Source organism: Cricetulus griseus, chromosome 4, assembly GCF_003668045.3.
Source record: "Cricetulus griseus strain 17A/GY chromosome 4, alternate assembly CriGri-PICRH-1.0, whole genome shotgun sequence".
Classification (NCBI taxonomy): Eukaryota; Metazoa; Chordata; class Mammalia; order Rodentia; family Cricetidae; genus Cricetulus; species Cricetulus griseus.
This window is the reverse complement of record NC_048597.1, coordinates 162,454,344-162,473,074: the sequence shown is the minus strand read 5'-3', so window position 1 is coordinate 162,473,074 and position 18,731 is coordinate 162,454,344. Positions and strand designations below refer to the sequence as shown.

The 18,731-nt window shown below is 44.8% G+C and overlaps 1 protein-coding gene across 9 annotated transcripts in view; it reads left to right on the top strand.

The window, feature by feature from the left end:
- Positions 1-18,731, top strand: part of Dixdc1 (DIX domain containing 1) — an 83,151-nt gene that overhangs the window by 40,491 nt on the left and 23,929 nt on the right. For 8 of the 9 annotated variants that reach the window (XM_027412148.2, XM_027412149.2, XM_027412152.2 and 5 more), the window contains 7 exons: positions 775-882; positions 7,351-7,472; positions 9,532-9,683; positions 13,292-13,381; positions 14,673-14,726; positions 16,082-16,132; positions 18,428-18,532. In XM_027412148.2, the coding sequence (XP_027267949.1) occupies positions 775-882; positions 7,351-7,472; positions 9,532-9,683; positions 13,292-13,381; positions 14,673-14,726; positions 16,082-16,132; positions 18,428-18,532 (682 nt within the window). Of the gene's footprint in view, positions 1-774; positions 883-3,937; positions 4,168-7,350; positions 7,473-9,531; positions 9,684-13,291; positions 13,382-14,672; positions 14,727-16,081; positions 16,133-18,427; positions 18,533-18,731 lie in introns of those variants that run through there. The other variant, XM_027412153.2, reaches the window with a different exon arrangement.

Below are 18,731 nucleotides of genomic sequence, written 5' to 3'. Positions count from 1 at the left end.
ATGTCTTACTTTGAGCCAGGGTCTCATGAAGTTGCCCAATCTGGCCTTGAACTCACTATGTAGTTCAGACAGGCCATGAATTTGTGCTCCTGCTATCTTAGCTTTCCAAATAGCTGGGATTATAGGCCCACAGCTGCAAGCCAGGCTAAGCCTTTTCTTTCGAGATGTTTATTTCGCAGCTAGAATAATGTAAGGAACCACACGTGCAAGTTTGCTCTTATGCCCAAAATTTAAATATATGTGGTTGGCACAGTGTGTTTTCTTCACTGGGAGACATGTAGTCCATCTGGAGGAGGCTGTATCCTGGAATGTATCCACAAGGCCAATCTGTCTTGAAATTTCATGGCAGGAAGTGTTTTGAGGGTTGTGTAGTTGCTAAAGGAGAACACAACCCCAAGGTGTCCCAGAGATTGGCAAAATCACTTGTTTCATGTGTTTGCCTTCCCTATTAGTTTTAAGTGCCTTAGAAGGAGTTTTACCTTGATCACCTTTTAAGTGTGTATGTGTGTGTCTGTGTGTGTGTGTGTGTGTGTGTGTGTATGTGTGTGTGTGTGTGTGTAAAGGATCTTGCTATCTACTGGTGTCAAACTCCTGATCCTCTTGTCTCTGCCCCCTGAGTTCTGGAATGACAGGTGTGTGCCGGGCTGCCCAGCGGCCTTCTTCATCTTCTTTCCTGTAGGGCACACTGAGTGGCAGAGCAGCTTTACTTGCAGAGCTGACATGCACTGCAGGGCTGACACTGTCTTCTTTTCTGGTGCCCCCACCCCCCTGTAGGAACAGCAGCATGGATGAGGAGATTGAGAACCCATACTGGAGTGTTCGGGCACTTGTGCAGCAATACGAAGGGCAACAACGGTCCCCATCTGAGTCTAGCTGCTCCAGGTAATTGTGGCCTCACACTCTTTACCTTTAGAGTCTTGGTAGAAAGCTTCGCTCTTGGGGATTCTCAGCCTCAAGTAGCAAGACCAAAAGCACTAAGGCACCCAGGGGGTTAAGTAACATATCCTGCTAGGCTTGGGTCTGAAACCAGGCTGGGGTAGCAAGGGAGTGAAGAAAGAACAAACATTAAAGAAATGACTCACAAACACCAAAAAGGGGGGTTAGGTGGGGTGTGCATACCTCAGTGTATTTGTTAGGTACCACAGAGGGGGAGGAGTTAGCTAGTCTTGCTAAGTGATCTCTAAGCGAACAGTCTGAGGCTGTAATATCCAATGTCCAGGAGTTGCTAGTTTTTGCACACTCGGGTCAATCATTTGTAAACTTGCACACTGTCAACATTTGCACTCAGACCAGAGAAAATCTTTACCAGTTCTGAGCCTGACCAATCTGAGGAAAGCTTTGCTGATTTCCCATTGGTCCTTGACATGATAGTGCCCATGCCAGTAGTACACTTTCACTCAGGTCTTCATCTGCTCCTTACGTATTCACTCATGGCTTCTTCAGCTCCCCACAGTTGGGTGTGTGTGTAGCTTATTGCAAGGGTGCCAGAGGCCCTGGGTTCACCCCTAGTGTTGAAAAACAAAAAGCACCTAACCTGTTTTACTTTCCTCAGTTTGTGTTTGGTATTCAAGGACCAGCTCTCAGCATGGCCTGTGTGTTTGGTGTTGGTAGGAGAGTGGGTCACAGTGCTAATGAATTCCCCACACACACAGAAACTGCAGCATCCCAATGACAATAGTTAGCTTGACCACGGGGGGGGGGGTGTGTGTGACTGGGTCCTTCAGTCTAGTCCAGCCCAGTGTTTGTGCATCTGCTGCTAGTGTTTATGATAACCAGTTCCTGGGCCCTGTCCTGCAGGCTGAGTCTGATTCTTCAGTTACAGCCACAAAAGGCTGGAGAAAGTTCCGGCAAGAGAGGAAATTGTGCAGGACTGTCTGATGCGTTATCGTTTCCACGTTCATTTATAGGACTGTGAATTGGACATGTTAGTATGCATTTAAGTGGGCTATGGGTGTTTGTGACTGGTAAAGAGGCTGTCTGCTTCCCTTAGAGCAGTGCAGGGGCCGGAGCTGGACACTCTGCTCTAATAAAAGCCTAACCAATGCCAAGTATAGTGGCAGAAAAAGTACTTTCCTGGCTCATGGAGATTATGCTCCTGTAAACACATCCCCAGCCTACTTGCTAACTTGATTTTGTTGCTAAATTGTAATGAGCATATCCTCTAATGATCTTTTCCCTCCTACTCAAACCCAGCATAGTCTGATCTTTTTAAATTTAATTGTGCCTTGTGCGTATTTTCCATGTTTTTCTTCCTCCTGTTTCTTTCCCTCATACAATCCCATCTTATTTTGACAGACCATTTCCTAAATTTATGGAAGTCCTGTGGACCTCTTTCCATCACCTTAATATACTGCTAACCCAGATTAACTTTAAAATGTTTACATATAATGGGTGTAGTTTCTATTTCTGAAATGGATCTACAACATACAATTCACCATTAAACATTTCAAGTGTTCAGTGTAGTACCGTTACAATTTTGTGTAAACCCAATCTCTATCCAGTTAGAAGACATTTTGACCAGACCCCAAAGAAGCTTTACCATGAAGCAGTGGGTGTGCTTTTAATGAGACTCTAAACCATGGCCTTTTTGCTTGTGCCTGGGACTATCTTTGGCTTAGGACAGAATCAAAGGCTGTTCTGTTGTATAATGAGGTCTGTTGCTTCCTGCATCTCCGCTGGCCTCTGGCTCTCCTGAGCCTGAGTGTGCCTGCAAATTAGAAAGAGAAGGGAAGAGAGTTGGAGTCTTCTAGGGGTGACTGCTTCCTTCCTCCAGGCAAGACTCAGACTATACAGCTGGAGCTATGAGATCACCATGGGGGACCCACTAGATACCAGGCTGTGCTAACCTTAATGGCAACGGCAGATGTGTCAAAGATTACATTTCCCTCTCTGTTTTCCTCTCCTTCCTGATTTTTGCCATGTTGTTCACTATAGAGTCAGCACTCTGCCTATTTCTTCACTGACCCCTCAGGAAAGAAGAAGGCTTCTAGCACGTTCTGCCATTTACCCACTTCCATTTGCACACCTATTGACCCTGTGATCCCCGAAAGAACCAGGAATCTTGGAGATGTTGCAGCTTTGGGTGGAGTATAGCTGCAAATATAAGATAGACATCCTATGGTGTCTTCCCTTGCTGCTTCCCCAGGATGCCCTAGCAAAGCTCTACCCTCCTGTTGCTCCAGTGAACAGGCCAGACTCTCACTGTAGGGGGTAGGGGGTCGGACATAGGAACAGCTAGAGGGGAAGGAAGGTGGGAGCAGCAGATGGGAGGGCATTCTGCAGTTTTGCTGGTGGGGGGAGGGGGCAGCACCAGCGTTTCCCAACATACAGAAAGCGGGTCTGAGCTCCTCGGGATTAGATCAATTTCAAACCGCTGTGTCCAAGGAGGGAGGGGTGAAAGAGGTGCAGCTACTACGTCTTTGCTGCTGTGCTTCTCAGTACCAGGACCATCAGATCCATGCGGTTCTGCCACTGCGCTGCCCATCCCCCGCTGCTCCCGGGGCTCTGGTCACCCTCGGCCCAGCTGGTTCCGGACCGCGCCCTTGGCTCTGGCCTCGGCCAGCACCCCTACCTTTTTGCCCAGAGCCGTCGGCAGCGCTTGGGTCAAGCCCAGCGCTGCCTGGCCGCGTGTGACAGCCTGGGGGGCGGGGGAGCTAGGGGGGCGACGGGAAGGGAGGGATCAGAAGGCGGCGCCGAGCAGGAGCACAGCACGCTGGACTCCCACTCGACGCTCAGCGGGAGCCACTGGAGCCTCTCGCCCCGAGGGAAATGGGTTGAGATGTCGCTGCCTGGGGGAATGCTTGGAGCCGTGCGGCTGCAGGGACGGAGATGCAGCTGCCAGCGATCGGCCGCTGGCGATGGGAGGAGGCTTCCGCCGAGGCTCGGCTGCGGCGGAGTCTGAGCTTCTGGGACAGCGCGCTTCACTCCAGGGAGCATCCCGGTCTCCGGGGCCAGGACGCCCACCTCTGCCTTTCCTACTTTCTCTGGAGACCCCAGCGAATCGTTCCGCTAGCTGGCTGATCTCTGGAGTCGTTCTTAAAGCCCCGGCGCGGGGGATATGGCAGACTTTAGGAGCGATGTGACTCTCAGCCTCCCACCTCACCCAGGGAAGCAGGCTTGCTGAAGCCGGAGCCAAGAGGGGACCATGGGAGGGACCCAAGTCAAATGGTGAGATGAAGCCACTTTGGCTCATGAGGTGTGGATATTAGGGGAAGTAGGTCCAGGACTGGGGGACATGGTTGGCTGGAGACAAGAGATGATTGGGGGTGCTATTCAGTGAGAACAGGCGGCTGGTCTGGGGTTAGCACTACAAAACAGACTGGTTTTAGGAATTTGGAGCCGACTCCAGGGTATTAACCCTGTGTGTCTGCTGAGATACTTGGAGGGTCAACCGGACTCCTCCTTTTCATCTAGTATCCATTTAAAAAATGGATGTAAGTCTAATTTGGCAGTGTCTTTGTTGGGGTTTGCTGGTATGATAAATTCATATCGGTGAGATATTAGATTAAGAAATGTATGGACCTATTTGTAATCAGCAGTTCTCTAACCTCAGAGAGGATTATGATGTTAAGTGGAGATTATTTGTTTGTCAAGTATGACTTTTAAGCTAGTTAGGGAGGAGCCCAAGTCTTACAATTAATTAGCATGAAGATGCTTTTCTACTATTTGAGGCCGAGGATTTAAAGTCTCTTCCTCTTCTAGGAGGTCTTACTACTCTGACACATGCCCCAGGATTTTCCTCCCTCCGAGGTCTTGATTTTGGCCATTTAGTTTCCTGGTCTTACCTCGGTGGCCTTACCCTGGCAGTCTCGTTTCAAGAAAAAGAAATGTTGTTTTCCTTTGCCTGCTCTGCCACTCCCCCGGTGGGGTTGGATATCCAGACGTCCGCCTCCTTCTGCCCTTATATGGGAGGCAACTTACTTGGAGGGAAGAGGTGGGACTGAGCATGCGTCTGTGCTTTTAGGAAAGCCTTTTCTCGGCATCACAGATCCCCATAACGCCCTCCTTCCGTCTGTCTCGCACATCCCTGCGGTCCAGCCAGATGCAGGCAGTGGGACTTGTTATCCACAGCACCTTGCCAGCTGAGGAAAAGGGGCAGCTCACAAAGTCTCTGTGCACCCGGGTTCCTAATTTCATAAGCGGTGAATGCTGGGTCCTGAGCACTCATACATCTCTCCTTATCAGCGACACAGCCCCTTTACATGAGAGTCTTCCCGGCTGTGAACTCATGTTGGCCTGAAGGTCAGATTGCCTACATAGTGGAAATGGCTAAGAGAGGTCCAGAAAACACCCAGCATATCTGAGTAGTACTCGCTACCCCTTGAGAGAGTAGTTCTCTCACCCGCTTGATCCGTACACCTCCAGATGTGGGAAAACAGCTTATAAGAAAGAGGAAGACAAAGTTACTGAGATCATTTCCATCAAAGTTCTTTAGCTGTGGACACTGGGGAGACACTAGTGCACAGGTTTTGAAATCTGGCCGCTTACATTGCGCTTGTTTCTAGTTTTTTCTCTGGTTTGTAGCAAGAGGAAATGTTAACTCCTGCTCGTGGTTGTTAGGATTAGCCTGGGAGACTTCAGGGGCACATTAAGGGGGTCAGTGAATCCCAGACACTTTCACTGTTGTCTGGGTGATAGATTTGGAAAGAATTCCTAAGAGGGGGCTGAGTCGTAGTCGCCACAGCCCCTGAGACCGTGTTAGTGCTGATGTTCTCATAGTGCAGCCTGAAGAGAAATGGCTCTCCAGACTCCTCAGAACCTACTAGATAGACACATTACCTTCATGTTCCCATCTCGTCTAGGGGAGGATTTAAAAGCTGCTTCCCTGAAAATCTGAACAGTTCCTCTCAAAGCTACATTAGAACACAGGGCTCATTGAAAGGTGTCTCAAGATAATTTGAAAATATGAAACTTTGGCAAATGATAATAAAAATAATAAAATTCTTAAGTAAGAGCGAATCAAGTAAACTTTGATCCAGCTGCCACTATCATGTTTTCTCCTTTTGTCCCATTACTCTTCTTAATGTTTTAAAAATCTGGCCGGGCGTTGGTGGAGCACACCTTTAATCCCAGCACTTGGGAGGCGGAGGCAGGCAGATCTCTGTGACTTCGAGGCCAGCCTTGTCTCCAAAGCGAGTGCCAGGATAGGCTCCAAAGCTACACAGAGAAACCCTGTCTCGAAAACCAAACAAATATATATATATATATATATATATATATATATATATATTATTTTATGTGTATGAGTGTTTTGTTAGCATTGTATGTCTGTGCCCCACATGCGTGCCTGGTGCCTGTGGAGGTCAGAAGATGGTGTCAGATCCCTTGGAACTGGAGTTACAGATGATTGTGAGCCACTGTGTTAGTGCTAGACTGAACCTGGGTCCTCTGCAAAAGCACTAAGGGCTCTTACCTAGTAAGCTACCTTCCCAGCCTCACTCTTCTTATCATATTCTGGATCATCTGTTGATAAATGACTGGCCCTCTGTCCATCCTGACACTGCGATCACACTAGTAGTTTCTACCTGTAAACCGTCCCCTGCCGTGACTCCTCTTTTGGGATTAACTTAGAGCTGATTTCTGGTTGCTTGTGAAAGTCTCAGATTATTGGTAATATGATTTTGATCCAGTTCCAAAAGCTAACAAAACACAGCCATCACCCTCTAAACGGGGCCTAGGAAATGATAGTGGTGGATACCACAAACCAACCAAACAAACAAAAGCCAAAAAACAACAGGAACAAAAATCCTCCCCGCCCCCCCCCACACACAACAAAACAGAATTTAAAAAATGATTTATTGCTTATTCTGGTAACTCTCATTTCAATCAACTATGCTTAAAGGCAGTATTATTGTAGAACAGACACCTTGGGGTATTGGAGCTATGGCTCAGTGGTAAAGAGTGCTTTCTGCCCTTCAGAGGCTCCAAATTCAGTTCCCAGAACCCACCTAGAATAGTTTACAACCACCTGTAACTCCAGGTCTACGAAACTCAACATCCTGTTCTGGTTTTGTGGGTACCTGCATTCACATGCACCCCCCTCCACACACACACACACACACACACACACACACACACACACACACACACACACAGACATATGCACATTCACACAACTAAAATGTAAAATAAATAAATAATATGAAAAACTAAAATACTCCCTAGGACTAGGTTTTTTTTTCATTTATTCATTCAATATTTGTTGCATTTATTCAACAAACACTTGTTCTAATTGTGAGCTAGGTATCATGTTAGGCATGGTATGAATAAGATATTTCTGGGATCAGTTGTGAAAGTTGACTTCTATATAACTGTTCATAATTGTTTCTCTTCTCTTTTGTGTGATCACAGTCTGACTTCACCCAGTCCAATCCACAGTGCAAAGAGTGAATCCATTATAACCCAGTCAGAAGAAAAGGCCGATTTTGTGATTGTTCCCTCTGAAGGAATAGAGAACAGAACAGACAGAACAGGTACCACCTGCCCACCTGCCCGGGTTGCTTCAAGGAAAGGCTTTTAGCCTGAAGACTTCAGAGGTTCTGACTATCTACTTTAAGCTTTCTGGCTGTGTCTGTCTTCACGGTCTATGCATGTAGGGTCAGGATCAGCTCGAGAGGGCTCTAATGCCTTTGAGCCAATTAATGTAGTTATCCTCTTACAGAATGTCCTTTCTTGTACAAAGCTGTCAAAAAAGCTCACAGCAGCCTAGAGCTGCCCTCCCTTAGCTGGCTGCCTACAAATTAGGAAATGATATTGGGGTAGTCAGAAGCCTTATTTGGGTAAATAGTTTTTTATTATTCCTATTTTGTGAAGATGGTTTTGGCTCTTCACTAAATTAGGTTGGATCCAGGAGTGCATAGCTTGCACCAAAATGCCCATGAGAATTTGTACCAAAGAACAGGTCTTGGTATGAGGGCTTCAGAGAGGACCACAGAGTTCTCCTCGTTTAAACTTTTGAGTCTGTCTCATTTATCTTCTTTTTCTTCTCCCCCTACTTAAACATAAAAAGAAACATGGATAAGGCAAAGTACAAGTGTTAGTTTGATATACACTCATCCAAAAGTGTTGCAATGAAACTGAACCCTACATAAGAAAATCTGAAATGAAATTCTTCTTTACTCTGCTTCCCCTCAAGCCCAAGCATTTGTACCAGTCATAACCTGGGTGTGGTGGTGCACATCTGTAATCTCAGCCCTTAGGAGATGGAGATGGGTAGATCACAAATTTGGAGCCAACTAGACTACCTAGTGAATTCTGGGCCAACTTGGGCTACACAGGAAGCCATCTCAAAAACCAAGAAACACAGAGCCAACCACAGAGTCAGAAACTCTTAAGGGTGTGGAGAGAGGGGAGGGATATTTATTAAGCACCTGCATTATTGGTAATTTCCCACTATAACTGGGTCCTTCATGTTTTACCCCATGTAATCTTTTCCGAAACTCAGAGGATTTGCTATGTGCCTCTTGGAAGTAAAGAAGCTTGGTCAAAATTTACACCCACCTGTGCTCCATAATGCACATTGAACGGTGATGCATGCAAGCAGACAAGGACACTGGTGCAAAGAGGTCTTAAAGACAAGGAAATAAACCGGGGAGTAATGTTAAGTCTTTGTGAGTGCTCTTTACTAATTTTATTTCAGGATGACTCACAGGATGTTGTGTGAAAAGCGTTCAGTTACAGCTCAGAGGGGTGAAAGGCATATGTTTGCCTTAGTTAGGGTTTCTGTTGCTATGATAAAAAAAATAAAACACCACTACCAAAAGTGACTTGGAGAGGAAAGGGTTGCTTTGGCTTAGTGGTTACAGTCCGTTATGAGGGGAAGCCAAGGCAGGAGCTCAGGGTAGGAGTCTGGAGGCAGGAACTGAAGCAGATACCATGGATATACATGGCCTCCTGGCTTTCTCAGTTTGTTTCCTCATACATCCCAGAACCAACTGCCCAGGCGTGGCCCCGCCCACAGTGGCCTGGGCCCTCTCACACCAATCATTAATTAGAAAAACGCCCTAAAGATTTACCTACAGGCAGTCTGATAAAGGTGTTTTCTCTTTTGTGGTTCCTCTCCCCAGGTGTGTCTAGGTTTGTGTCAAGTCAGCAAATACCAGCCAGCATAGGGTTGGCTGAACTACAGGCTCCTGTCCAAAGCTCAAGTCACTAAAAGGGATTTTGTTTTCATTTGCATCTGACAGTTCCTTTACTTATAAATCTGACTCTGGGAATGTCAATTCAAAGGAACTGGGAGTAAGATCTTGGTATGCCTTAACAAGTCTGCAGGGGCACTTGAGCCCTGCTGCTTCCCAGTGTGAGGCTTAAGAGAGTGGACTTCCCTAATCAGCTTGTGCTTTCCCGAACCTGGTACCCCAGTTAACAGCCAGTTCTTTGTGTCTCACAACCCCACCTAGTGGAGAGTCCAGTTTGTCTGTGCAGACAGGTTCAGAAAGCAGGTGATCTGAACCTGAAAAGTACACTGAGCCCCGTCTGCCTGCCGGAAATCACTCTTCTTCAACATGGACTATTCTCCTACCTTTCATTTAGCCGACGAGACAGACTCTCCATTATCCCGAGACTGGAGGCCTGGGAGCCCAGGAACGTACCTGGAAACCACATGGGAAGAACAGCTATTGGAGCAACAAGAACATTTAGAAAAAGAAATGGAGGAAGCAAAGAAAATGATTTCTGGACTACAGGTAGCTCTTTCCTTTGCAGTTTGTTCTTGGTGCCCTAGTTAATTATTCTTTTTAAGTCGGTGGTATCAATAGGCAAAGAAAAAAAAAAAACACCTGATTTTAGTTGTGTGTGAGTAGTACACAGAGAACGAAAATTCCTTATTTGTGAATGTTTTAGGTGGACTTTGGAACTCTTGTTTACAGTCCAGCTGTTAGGATTTGTGCTAGCTCGGGAGATCTGACTGACCCGTTTTGTAAGTTGGTAGGTGTCTTTTATACTCTTACAGACCTGCAACTGCAACTATTAGTAAAGACTGTCTCTCAGGAATTCAGTAGCAGAAAGGTACAAGAGGCAATAATGCCACCAGGTTTCCATTTGCATCTAGCTGAGGGACTCGGCTCCCTCCTCACGCTGATATCAGCAACTGATGCCTAGGCAAGTGCCCTGCTAGCAGAGGTTTTCCTTGAACAACAAAGCCCTTCTGTTGTTCCTATACCTGTGCTATCAGCCAGGGGAATCTCCCCCAGAGACTGACCTACTTGACATAGAGCCCACCGCATGACCCCCTCCATCCTCTGTGCTTATTCGAATGGCTCTGTTGGGAGGAGCCCTCATAGTGTGCTGAAGACCCTGAAATTGCCTAGGAATATTCCATTCTGTTTGTGCCGGGAACTGCACCAGTTTTGAATTGTGAAATATTTATGGACACATAAACAAAGCCCACATTATGTGTGAGGCTCTGGCAGGCGGTGGAGGGCGTGCTCTCAGCTAGCCTGCAACAGGGTGGGGACACAAAAGGTTCCTAAAGAAAAAAGGAGATTGGTACTTTGGTGAAACCATTTGCATAATGTATGCCCTAGGAACCCACACCGATTGGAGGAATGTTTACATCCTCCTAAACATTCCCCAAGAAATTTGTGGTGTCTGCTTCTTGCTCTGTATTAAGATAATTTTTTAAAAAATCTCTTGGACTCCTTTCTGCCTCTCCAGTAAGGAATATCTTAATGATTTGCTGTTGTTTTAATAGTGTTCTATGAATTTGGGGGGGGAGGGCTTTACCTAGCCAGGTTTTTCCATGGGATAATTTGCATTGTGTGAACGAAGCATGGATAGCTGTTAGATTGGCTCTGTTTGATTTGCATTCCTTATACTGGGAGAAATTCAATGACTGATCAAACAGAAAAAAAAAAGTAAGGTAGAAAGACAACATCCTAATATTTCCTTTGAACAGAGGGGTTTTAATTCACTGCCACATGATAATGAAGATTCAGTCTCACTGAAGAGCACTAAAGAGCTCCCAGCATCCACTGGGCTTCTTAACTCTTTCAGTAATGAATAAGCTGTATGTCAAGTCATGTCCAGGATTTGTGACTTACTAGTATGCCATAATTAGAGACCACTGAACAATCTGACACTGGAGTTAACGATTTCTGCAATGTCTGGCAATGTCCCGTCCCCCCCCCCTCCCCGATGTCCCTGCTTCTGCAATTCCCTGCAGCCCTGGGGCTGTCTGCCTGCCCATCCATTCCTCTCACCATGACTCCATGGGAAAACCCAAGTTCATTTGGTTTTCTCAAACATTATTACTAGTGTTTAGTAGAGGAACCATTGGCCGGATTTTCTTCATCATCATGTATGATGAACTTGTGTTATATCTATTGAAAGGTTTTATTTAACTTGTGAATCTGTCTTTCAAGTTGAAACAAAACTGTGACAAAATGAGGACAGAATTTCCCACCTTTAACTCACCTGATTCATCTCGTAATACCTACCCGAGCAGGCAGATCTCTAGATTTGGGGGCAGTATATTGGGATGCTGCTTTAAGAATAAGATTCTCTGGGGGCTGGAGAGATGGCTCAGAGGTTAAGAGCACTGACTGCTCTTCCAGAGGTCCTGAGTTCAATTCCCATCAACCACATGGTGGACTCACAAACATCTGTATGAAATCTGGTGCCCTATTCTGGCCTGTATACAGGCTGAACACTGTATACATAATAAATAAATAAATAAATAAATAAATCTTTAAAAAAAAAGAATAAAATTCTGGGCTGGAGAGATGGCTCAGTGGTTAAGAGCACTGGCCACTGTGGCTGTTCTTCCAAAGGACCCATGTTCAATTCCCAGCACCTACATGGCAGTTCACAACTGTCTGTAACTTCAGTTCCTGGGGATGTGGCATCCTCACACAGACATACATGCAGTCAAAACTCCAATGTACATTAAAAAAGAAAAAAATAAGATTACAGGTCTGGTGAGATAGCTCAGCAGGCAGAAGCACGGGCTGTGAAGGATCTGAGTTCGATCCCTGGGGCCCACATAAGGAAGGGGAGAACGGACTCCTGAAAGTTGTCCTCTGACTTCCCCATGTTTCTTTGGCTCCCATCCACCTGCTCACATACACACAAATATGCACAACAAAAAGATGGCTCAGCTGCTAAGAGCATGTACTGCTTATACAGAAGACTTGAGGTCATGTCCCAGTACCCAAGTCAGACAAGGACTGCAACTCCACATCTAGACTATCCAACACCCTCTTCCAGTCTCCATGGACACTGAACTCATGTACAAATGCACACCAAGACATTAAAAATAAAAATAAATTTTATCACCGCAAGGTGTTGTATGGAGGCACTCAATGAGTTTGAGGCCTTCCTGGGCTACATATGTGAATTCCAGACCAGCCAGGGCTGCATAGTAAGGCCCAATTGCAATCAACCAAATAAATAATAAAAATAAATTTCAAAATAAGTAAAATGTAAAAAGAAAGGAATGAGGTTACAGACTCTAACTGCCATGTTAGGTATGGGTTCTTGGGAGAGGCTGTGTACTAGGGCCCCAAAGCTGAGCTTCCTGAGCTTCAGGGTATGTCTGCTCCCTTTGTACTCACTAATGCACTAATGAAAACCAGCCTGGAGTCGAAATGAATGAGGCCATCTCTGGAAAGATTTTTCTTTCTTCTATTCATGTTGCCTCAGGGGGTGAGAATGCAGAATTATTAAAACAAACAAACAAAAAGCAAACCATCCCAAGGCCATGTTTTTCAATGGATTTCCAACGGTTCATTGTAGTACACATCTCTGAGCCAGGATAATTCCACACAGATTTTAGATTCCCTTTCCTAATAGAGCTGTGTTTGGACACTCCTGAAGGGAAGGTTTGTTAGTAGTTCTTCCGAGACAAAGAATCCTCAGAGCAGAGGGTCTGTATGTATCCAGAAAGATGAAAGTGACCCATGGGGCTTGGGATGTAGCTCAGTTGTTATAGTGAGTGCCTTTGTAGTTTGCATGGGGTTCTAGGTTTGATCCTTATCACTTTGTAAACTAGGCGTGGTGGCACATGAGAGCACATGAGGTAGAGGTAGAGACAGGAAGATTAGAAGTTCAAAGCTATCCTCAGCTGTTCAAAGCCAGCCTGGGATACATGAGACTCCATTTAAAATTGGGGGAAGGGACCTATAGAAGGAGCTGTGCATAATCAGGGCCATTGGAAATAACCAGAGGTTATCAGCTGGCTTTCTTCAGAAGCCTGTTATGATGATTTCCATTTGTGGTAAACTTGCCAAGCCTGGCTCTAGATTGAACCAGGTGGCAGGGAGTTCAATTTCTTCCTCCCTTTGTGTTTATCCAGGCCTTACTACTCAATGGATCCTTACCTGAAGATGAACAGGAAAGACCCTTGGCCCTCTGTGAACCAGGAGTCAATCCTGAGGAACAACTGGTGAGCTCCATGTTTGTGGCTGGCTTCTAGGCCTGGCTAGTTTCATCTCCTGACCTCACCTCTTTTGAAATACTCTTTCCTGATTCCTGGAGTTTGTCTACCAGTTTTGGTTACTCCTTCCTGGTTTCTTAATTGATTTACTCAACGGATGTCCAGCAAAGGCTGACTCTTCAAGTCAGACACTGGTCCAAGATGCTAGAGATATGGTATTGACCGAAGATACCTAAGGCCTCTGCAGTTTGTAGTCCCCTGAAGCTTTTATTTTCTCTATGTTATAATGTGCACCTTGGACCAGTCTTGCACAGTCACTGGGCAGTGTCATCTGCCTTCTGTGTCTTCACTCACTCTTCATGTGCTTCTCATATATGGATCTCCAACTCAGATCTCTCTACAGACTTGTAGAATCATGCATGCATGCAGCACACAGCTACTTGCTCATAGTCACCATTATTGGGTGCTAGATGCACCTCAGTTTCAGTGGGTCCTCAACTAAGCGTTTCTGTCCTCTACATAACCACTGAATCTATTTGTCCTTCTGTGTGTATGTTCATATTTATTCGTTTGCTCAGATGCCCCAAACAGAAACCCGGATGTCATACCTGAATTCTTTTTGATCCTCCCTCACATCCAGTGTCTCCATTTCCATAACCACTGCTCAGAGTGGGCCTTTAGCCAACATCCTAGCAGCTTCCCAACAGGTTTTGCTGAATCTGGATTCTTCTTCTCACCTCTTCTAGTTCCTTTTCAATAAAATTGCAATAATTTAAGGATAATTTTATTTTCTCTTCCCTTTGTATAAAAATCTTCACTGATGGGGCTGAAGAGATGGCTCAGTGATTAAGAGTACCCAGCAGCCATGTCAGGTGGCTCCCTGTAATTCTAGGGGATCTTTTACCTCTAGCCGCCCAGGCTACTGCACTCCTATGCACATACCCATAGGCACACACACACAGCTACACATAATAAAAATAAATACTTTTCAAAAACAAAAATTACATTAATTCCCCAACTATATTTGGTTTGGCCTCACTGGCCCATCATGGTCTGGCTGCCATTTCCCCTTTCAACTTCATCTTTTCTGCCCTTGGCCCCATTTCCTTCTCCCAGTACACACACACCCTAAACTTCATTCATATTTTATGTCATGCATTTTGGCATATGCTTGCATCAGAGGCCACGTGTTCACAGCACAGAAGTGGTTTCTAGTAGGTGCTCAGTGAGTATATTTGTTGAGTGAATGGCCTATGAACTTAACAGTATAAGTGCATGACCATCTTTGTCTTACTTTCAGATCATAATTCGAAGCCGTCTGGATCAGAGTATGGAGGAGAATCAAGACCTCAAGGTAGAATAGGACATGTACATTTCCCCCTTTGAAAATAATTGTAGGAATGTTCCAACTTTGGGACAGTTCTGGGGAGGGAAAGTGATGCAGTGTTGGGGGCGGTAGCTGAATCTTATGTGTGTTATGTCTTTCTTTGGAGGAGAGAGACACATCTGAACTGTGTCACGGTGGTAACACCTTTTTTAATCTTAATGCTATATAGTAATTATCTGTGCTACTGGGACGGGTACCTTTCTGTTTGAAATATTTCTAAATTTCTTTTTTAATTGGAAAAAAAAACTGGGCATGGGGGTATATAAATTAGAGTCTAGCCTGATCTACATACTGAGTTCCAGGCCAATCAGAGCTACATAGTCAGAACCTGACTCAAGAGAGGGGGATGGTGTCAAATATTAGTGTGGTTCTTCTTTTATGAATATTTTCCAGAGTTCTTTTAGGTCAGTACTTTTGTTGTTGTTTTGGGGGTTGTCTGCTTGTTTTCAATTTTTTTTTTTGAGTTAGCATTGGGGCTGTAGATCAGTGGTGGAGTGCTTGCCTATTATGTACAAGGTGATAATTTCAACCTCTAATCCCACAATGAAATAAAAAACAACATAGAAGTATTGAGTCCTAGGTATGTAACTAGGGCGTATAGATCATTGGTAGAGCATTATGACTCAGCCTGTCTCCCCAGAAGTATGCTTGTGTGCATGCTTACACACCCAGGCCCACATTTTTTTATAACTTTTGAGCCCATCTGTTGGAGGACAGGTTAAAACGCAATTTTAGATATGCTAATTATGAATAATTTATGTGACATAATAGCTAAAGACCCAGGTCTCAATAATAGGCATTGCTTTCCTAAAAATCCCTATTTTTATTTGCAGTCATCTATATGGAAATTTAATTACTCAATCTTCTATTAGAAAATCAAATTCACTTTTGTTTGGACCACAAAGCACAATAGCCCCAGTCCACAAAGAACAAGAGCTCTTTGGAGAGTCAGAAGCATGCCAGGCCTTTGTTGAAGTTAAATGAAATTGAAACAACTATTCAACAACAGCAGACATAGGCATATCACATATTTGAGTGGAGATTTAGATAAAGTTTTCCTGTTGGTGGAGCCTGTGGGGCTGGACGGGGTGTCTTCTCCTGGACAGCTCAGTGGTGGGTGCCGCAGAGGACAGAGAGGTGTTAGTCTTGTTTCCGAGGGTCAACCTTTACTGCTTTCAGGGCTACATCTGTCTATGCCTCAGCTGATGGTTTAATCTTCATGGAATGGCCCACTGGGTTTTGTCTTCTTGCTGACAGAATGAGGTAATGCTTATGAAGCAACTCACATGCCACCATCTGATCTCACTATATTTGGTTTGTAGAAAGAGCTGCTGAAATGCAAACAAGAAGCCAGAAACTTGCAGGGAATAAAGGTAAAAGGAAGACATTGAATTCTTTCTCTCTTTCTTTTTTGTTTTATTTATTTGCAAGCCTCTGTGAGGTAGAGTGAGCTGTTAGTGTGTGCTGAAAGCCGAGTACTGGACAGACTGTTGGGATTTGCTAGGAGTCTTTAACAGGCTTGTACTAGGGTTATAGGGAGGGCTTTGTGGTGGGTAGAGACGTGCTGAGGAAGACATCTTTGTTTTGCTGAGGCTTATGTCTCGTAGTTGTGACTCATGGTGCTGTCATTTGTCTCTGTGGAACCTTGATTTTTCTCTGTGTGAAAGTACTCTCTCAGTTCAAAAGAATGCCCTTTTTAGGAAAAAGGAAAAAGAAACAGTGTTGGAATGGTTAATAACATTCAAACAGTTTAGAGACACAAAAGGTTCTTCCATCAGCTGCTCCACCCCACCACCTCCCATCCAGCCCCACTGTCACCTCAACCAGTTTTGTCCCCCTTAAGGCAACTTATCAGTTTCCACTATGTCTATTTATTGTTTTCTTCCACTTTTCAACCCGAATAATAGTATACTGCAAACACAGCTTGGGGTGTATTTTTTTCACTTAGTGTGTTTGGGAGATTGTTCTATAGTAAGACCTAAAATGGGTCTTCTTTATACTTGTGTAATGCTCTTCTTTTAATTTTTTTGTATGTATGGGTGTTTTGCCTGTGTGTATCTGCACCACTTGCCTGCCTGGTAACCAAGGAGGCCAGAAGAGGGTGATGGATCTCCTGGAACTGGAGTTACAGATGGTTGTGAGCCTCCATATGGTTCTGAGAATTAAACTTAGGTCCTTTGGAAGAGCAACCAGTGTGCTTAACAACTAAGCCATTCCTTTAGCCCTCATAATATCCTCATTCATATATATTTTTGATTAAAGATATTTATGTTTAACCAGTCTTCTGTTGGTGGTACTTTACACTACCAACTTGGGGGGAGCTATTTGCTAATATATACAATGCTTGAGCTAACACCTTGAATCTAAAGCTTGTACTGTTCCCCTCTTTCTTGCACAAACTTTCATTGACTAGCTAAGATTAATTCAGTAACATTTTCCAAAGCATCTTCAGTAACCTCGGTGCTTTGAAGTGTTTCAAAACAAAAATGTGCCCTTTGGTTAATTAAGTTTGAGAAATTCCTGATAGGCTTGAAGATTCATTGTGAATAATATCGTATTAAAGGATCTCAGAAGATATAACATGAAGTGATTGGCCTGGGGATGGAGAAATTGCTCATTGCTTAAGAGAGTCGTTGCTCTTCCAGAGGACCTGACCTCCACTGATAGACACCCACATGTGCACACTCTGCAAATAAAAATAAAAGCTTTGAAAAATGAAGATATTGCTTCAAAAACATTTAGAATAGCTGATCACAGAAGCTCCTCTTTCCCTAAGTCATCCTCTAACATCTATACCATGGAGTACACTTTGGAAATGTCCTAGGCTACAAATGTCAGGGACATTTTAGATTGCCTCTGCCATGTACTGTCCCATCAGCTGGATAAGTAAAAATGGGTTCTCTACCAGGCCTGGTACACACTTTTGATTCTACCATTTTGGAGGCTGAGGTAAGAAAACTATGGATTCAACACCAGACTGAACTAGCTAGAGCAGTGGCTCTCAACCTGTGGGTCACGACCCCTTTGGAGTTGAATGACCCTTTCACAGGACTTGCCTAATGATTCATAACAGCAACAAAATTAGTTAAGATATAGCAGCAAAAGTAGTTTTCTGGTTGGGGGGGTTTAACCACACATGAGGAGCTGTATTAAAGGGTCACAGCTTTAGGAAGGTTGAGAACCACTGCTCTAGGAAATGGGGACTGGACACAGAGAGGAGAAGGTGTTAAGCCAGGTGAAGTATTTATATACTCAAAAGGTAGACAAGAAACCCAGGTGGGCAGAGGAGGATCAAGGTCACTGTTCGAGGTCAATGTCATCCAAATTGCATGTGATGGATGTTCAACATGGATCTAGGTTTTCTGATCTCAAAAGCTACCCACTCCTTGTCTGATTAGGACACCATGGTCCCAGGGATGAGTTGTGGGTGAGGGAAAAGCAGGTTTCTCTCAGTAGGACAATGGATATGATTTCCCTGTAGATGACAGTGTCTTGGAAGAGGAGAGAAAACTCTCTACCCAGGTCCTGGGGGAAAGGTCCTTGTTATTCCTTTCATCCCCCAGTTTGACAGAACTGATGCTCAATGCACAGTGACGAGCTCAGTGAGAAGTACTACCTGGCTAGGTGATGGTTTGAGGCTGTAATAGTGGGTGTCCTTATTCCCCTAGGATGCCTTGCAGCAGAGGTTGACTCAGCAGGACACATCTGTTCTTCAGCTCAAGCAAGAGCTTCTGAGGGCAAATATGGACAAGGATGAGCTGCACAACCAGAACGTGAGTTAATGTGTGAGCTCATTAATCACATAAGATGCTGCGTGAAGTGCTATTCAGGCTGCCCTTGTAGTCTCTTTATTTTGTTCCTGGGTGTCTACCTTCCGTGTCTATAGTTGCTTTTATTCCTGTCAGACTCATTTCTGGTCTTAGGTCACAGGGCCTAAGCCTACAGCACCCTGGTTGGTCCTTGACACAGCTT